The sequence below is a fragment of the Acyrthosiphon pisum genome, chromosome X (genome assembly GCF_005508785.2).
Source record: "Acyrthosiphon pisum isolate AL4f chromosome X, pea_aphid_22Mar2018_4r6ur, whole genome shotgun sequence".
Taxonomy (NCBI): Eukaryota; Metazoa; Arthropoda; class Insecta; order Hemiptera; family Aphididae; genus Acyrthosiphon; species Acyrthosiphon pisum.
This window is the reverse complement of record NC_042493.1, coordinates 58777420-58782724: the sequence shown is the minus strand read 5'-3', so window position 1 is coordinate 58782724 and position 5305 is coordinate 58777420. Positions and strand designations below refer to the sequence as shown.

Genomic DNA, 5305 nt, shown 5'->3' with positions numbered 1-5305 from the left:
ACCCCCTGCCCCCCCTCAGATATGGCCTTGCAAACCATTACTATGCACGCGTATACACTAGGCATATATAGCACGACGTGTGATGTTCTGCCAATAAACAAACTCATTCCCTCCAAAAAATATCAAATTTTAAAACCCATTTCAGTGGTGTTTTATTATATATATTGCTCTTAATTTATTTCGCTATTAATTTACTAACATCACGGAGTTCCATCCATATAATTTGAGTATAGTTTTTTTCACACAAAAGTCCTGATAATTCATCATGCATATTATTGTAAATAATTGTTTTTTATAATATTTATGTTGTGTAATGTAAATTATTATGCGTACTTAAGTATATCAAAAAATGGTAAAATAAAAATAATAAATATTTACATTATAAATAAACAAATATTATAATTTATATTTTATAATTTATAAATATACAGTTGATTACATACACGACTGTAATATTATTGTATTTCATTGACTATACAGGTGACGAAATATTGATGAAAGATGACAAAGGAGATATTGTACTGTTTAATGTAAAGAATTTGAACACGATAGTTTTGGCAAACGCTACTACAAAAGTTGGTATTTTAAAAACAATTACTATAGTATAACATGTTATAATAATCTTCAATAGAACCACGGACTCTTCGTAATCGTTTTTTGTAATTTCGTTTTTTAGAATGTCGCAAACGCCTTCCAATACGATCTCTCTGCCGACAAGCAATACCTTCTTTTGGCTTATCGCTACAAAAAGGTATACCATTACTGTAAAATTTGCTAGCTTGACCGTTCCCATGTACAATTTTAAATATTTTAATGTGTTTGCAGGTTTACAGGCACTCATTTACTGCTTTCTACGATATAATCAACGTTAAAACGGGGTGAGTGTCTATTTATTACATAAAGTTATATTGTCATCAATACTATAGTTTTATGTCTGGAGGTAAAAAAAAATTGTGTTACGAAACTATTGGTGTACTTTCTGTGGTACTAGAAACTTGAAATTTGAACCATAGCTTCCTATCACGTACAAATTATGAATTTAGGAGTTGAAATAATAATTAACAATTACAATAAATAACAATTTACACATTATATATTATAAATTTAGATGTGAGCCCCTTCATTAAAAGGAAAAAAAGATTAAACATCTCATATGAAGGAATGCCGTGTAGGAATACTTAAATACGTACCTTTTTCTTACCATGTAGGAACTACACATCTCATTTCTATATTCATGTAGACATTTAAAAATCTCATATGAAGGAATTTATATATGTATTTTTTACCTTCTACTCTCATGTAAGAACTTACGATTCCCCCAAAAATGTCAAATTGGTTGACAAATTAACTTTACATAGCCATACCTGTCGAAAAGTTATTATAAAGTTATTTTGAATACATCTATTGATTGATTTTAAAATAACACATATTTTTCAAACACTTTGCATACTTATTTATAGCTGTGATATTATAGTGATTATTTATTTGTCTAGAGAACAATTCGCGTTGCAAAACCGGGACTCAGTGAGCCCGTGGGATTTGCAGTTGGCCAAGTGGTCACCTGTCGGTCACAGTTTAGCGATCGTGGATCATAACAACATATATTACATACAAGACGTTAATAACCTGACAAGCACCGTACAGTTGACATTCACAGGTGGCTCGGAATTGTATAATGGCATTCCTGACTGGGTGTACGAGGGTAAGTACGTTTTTCGATTGTATTTTACACACGACGTGCATTCTTTAGCCGAAATTAATAGGTAAGGTGACGAGTCCTCCCTAATAGCGACACTGAAATTGAAAACCAGGAACTTGAAATCCCATAATCAATCCTATATTTCTTATATATAAGAAATATATAAACAATTGAATATGAAAACAAATGAAGAGAAGATATTTTGCATTCATATTAAACAACTATTGTAATATCAGATTATTACTCACGTGATTATAATTTGACTTCTCGTTTTAAAGGAGCACGCAGCAAAAACAAAATATGATCTCTTAAAATTAATAATAAACAATGGTTAAGTTTACTATTGTAGTCTATACCGTTTTGAAAAACAATGTTGTGCAATCAATTTAATGTAAAAAAAAGGGATGTTAGATAAACGACCCTTCTGCTGTACTACAGTAGGTGTCGAGTGTACCTCGCCCGCTCGTCATTGAGTTATCAACTGTAATGCACGACGTGTTAAATCTGAATTCGATGACAAATAATTATTGTATACGAAACACAATTCAGAACGTCATCCTATATTTTGTATTATGAATATTTTATGATATTTTTATACATTATAGTCATTCGTTTTAATATTAGTAGTATGGTATGAATCAGTAAAAGACCAAACTTCAAAAATACAATTTTTAATGTTATCGTTTAAAGCATGTAAAATGTGAAATACTAATTCTGATGTCGTTTTCGGTGGCAAAATAAACAAATCAAATATTTGTGACCAAAGTTTGAAAATAAATTGTTTTAAATTATCGTGTGAACCAAGTAAGTTTTACTACACATGAAATTACGAATCCGGCCCAATGACGTCACTAGGATTTTTCCAATTCCTCATAACTCATTGAATAATGCAAGTGAAAAATATGAAGTGAAACCTATGTCCCTATTTTCTTAGAATTGAACGTAATATATATTTTCAAACTAAAAAACTTATTTTTTTCTTTGTTTGCAGGACTCCTTTAATATATTCCGATTATATTTTGTTTTTTTAGGACCTTAAAAGTAACAGAGTTATTGCGTTGCACGTGCGGTTGTGAACAAAAACTAAGGTCTAATATTGTTACTGATTTTATCGAGCCTTTTTTCTTGTGACTTTGAGCTTTAATATGCATTTTCGTATGCGATAAGATGAAACTCCGAGGAAACGTTAGGTACATAATATAATTTCTTCTTTTTATTATTAAATCTTTCAACTACCACTAAAAATCTTTAAGGATTTAAATAATAAATTCATCTATAAAATATTAATATCGTCGACGGCTATTATCATTGACTAAGTATAATTGTTACAAACAATATAAATTATGAATAACAATTAATAATTAAAGCTTGCAATGAAATACACAGGCGCTTCTAAATATATTTTGATTTTATACAAGACATAATGTTAGTAATAATATTAAGGTTAGTGAATTAATATTTTCAATCAGAAAAATAATTATAGTTCAAAGTATAATTCAAAGCGTAATAAACAAACAAATATCGAGTCTAAATAAACTAAATAAATGTGCCATATGACGTACTCTTCCTAAAATCAATTTATCATTTACCAAGTTCTACCTTATGACTGTTCTTGACCATGATGTTGTATTTCAAGTCGTAGCCCGTAGGTATAATAGTTTACAAATTTATACATTTTTAACTACTGAAAAATGTATTTATTTTCGTGATTGGAACTTAAACTTCAAACACTCATAAATCAAATTGGTGACAATATATTAAAAATATTTTTTAATTGCTATAGTAAAAACGTTTTAATCTTGTATTACATTACAAAGGTTTTTTACTGAGTAAAAATGTTTTTATCGACATTTATCGATCATTTATTAATGATAAAAAAAAAATCAAAACTTTCTAATATCTACAAAAAGCTCAAAAATATTCGAAATATTTTGAAAATTATAAGTACCATACAGAGAATATGCAAACCATTTGGTGAACAATTGCAAATGTCTGCGGTTATTCGTTTTCGAATTAGAACAAAACAACAAAATCGTTATTATTGAAATCTGTATTTTCCCCAATTCTTTCTTGTTTTTCCCAATAGTTATTAAGAAAAGTGCCTACTGAGAATTTCACTTTTATCCTCTCAGAGTACAGTCTAGATTTCATCTTTCTTGTAGCTGAAGATTTTTCTGCCATAAAAAAATATGTAGGTAGGTACCTATTCAGAGACAAAAATAAAAAACATACAACACGTTGTAAAATCAATATGCCTACGTCCATCGCTCCACTCAGATTATAAAATATGTATAGCGTTTCCACCGAATGATGAATACGTATAAAAAAAATTATATATTAATTCTCGAGCCGAAACCTCGTCATGCGCACAGATAATTCTCAGCGCACACATTGTTCAACCGCTGCTTCGAAAACCGCTACAGCTAATTTCAACTTTAATATTATAACCACAATAATGGTGATAATATGCGATAATATTTCAGTAACACGATATCTTACAAATCGTTCATGTGCCTAATATATTACACAGGCAGGGGCACACCGTACAGAGCTATTTATACGTAATATAATATCGTATTATATATGTTTTTTTTTTTTTGGTGGGGGAGGGTACACCCATAAATAGGTACTACTATTTACATTAAAACTTAAAATCACGTATGTTGGGGGACCTGGGGATACAATGTAGATAGTACACATAACGTTTAACTCGATATAAATATTATTCATTTTGGATTAAAAGTGTACCAATATTACTTAACTTGTTAATAATTGTGAAGTAAGAATTTAAAACCTCAATTGGTAACAGATGTTATGTGTATTTATACTGTTAAAATAAAGATTTACAAAAATATGTCAAATGTTTCACATTTATTCACACATTGGGATAAACGAGACTGTAATAGAAGATTCATCACACAATTATAAAATAAATTTATAATAATGATCTCAAATTGGTTAAACACTTCTTAAATCATTAAAAATGTAAGCTATATATGAACTGTTTGATTAACAATTTGTAAGTTATTTTTTAAGTAATTTCTTATCAGTCTTTATATTACATCCATGAAATATTCCAAAATTATTATGGGTACCTATGTTTTTTTTATAGTTTCACCGATTATGGAGGTAACTGCCTATCACATTTTACCTCACGTCTTCATAATTTTGCCCTTTTTCCCGTCGTTTTGGCCAGAACGCGCGTAAAACACAACGACACATAAAAAAAAATACACAGGGTATTCCTTAAATAATGTTCGGGGTTTACAAGACGCAGGGCACCAATTAGGTTAGAAAGTTAAAGTTGAGTTAGAAACTTATTCTGATTCCATAATATTTAACGAGTTGAATTGAATGAGTAGAATAATCTGATTTAACAATTTGAAAACAAAAGGTTTAATAAGTAGTTTTCTTTTTTTTTTTAGTGTGAAAACCACCATGTTCCGTAAAATGTAAATCTGCCAAGTGCCGACTGAATAGTACCCAATTTTTATTTTTTAGATTCTGAGTGGAACGATGAATGTATTGATTTTACAATGATGTGTGTTTTTTTTTTTATTTTTTTTATTTTTTTATTTTTTTTTGTGTCTGTCATCACCTTTAGGA

General features: G+C 29.2%; 1 protein-coding gene across 5 annotated transcripts in view; it reads left to right on the top strand.

Annotated features, from left to right (window-relative positions):
- The window catches only part of LOC100166342 (venom dipeptidyl peptidase 4), a 77973-nt gene that overhangs the window by 54795 nt on the left and 17873 nt on the right, over positions 1–5305 (top strand). For all 5 annotated transcript variants that reach the window (XM_029487662.1, XM_029487666.1, XM_029487669.1 and 2 more), the window contains exons 3-6: positions 481–575; positions 677–751; positions 826–878; positions 1494–1702. In XM_029487662.1, coding sequence (XP_029343522.1) covers positions 481–575; positions 677–751; positions 826–878; positions 1494–1702 — 432 coding nt within the window. The remainder of the gene's footprint in view (positions 1–480; positions 576–676; positions 752–825; positions 879–1493; positions 1703–5305) is intronic.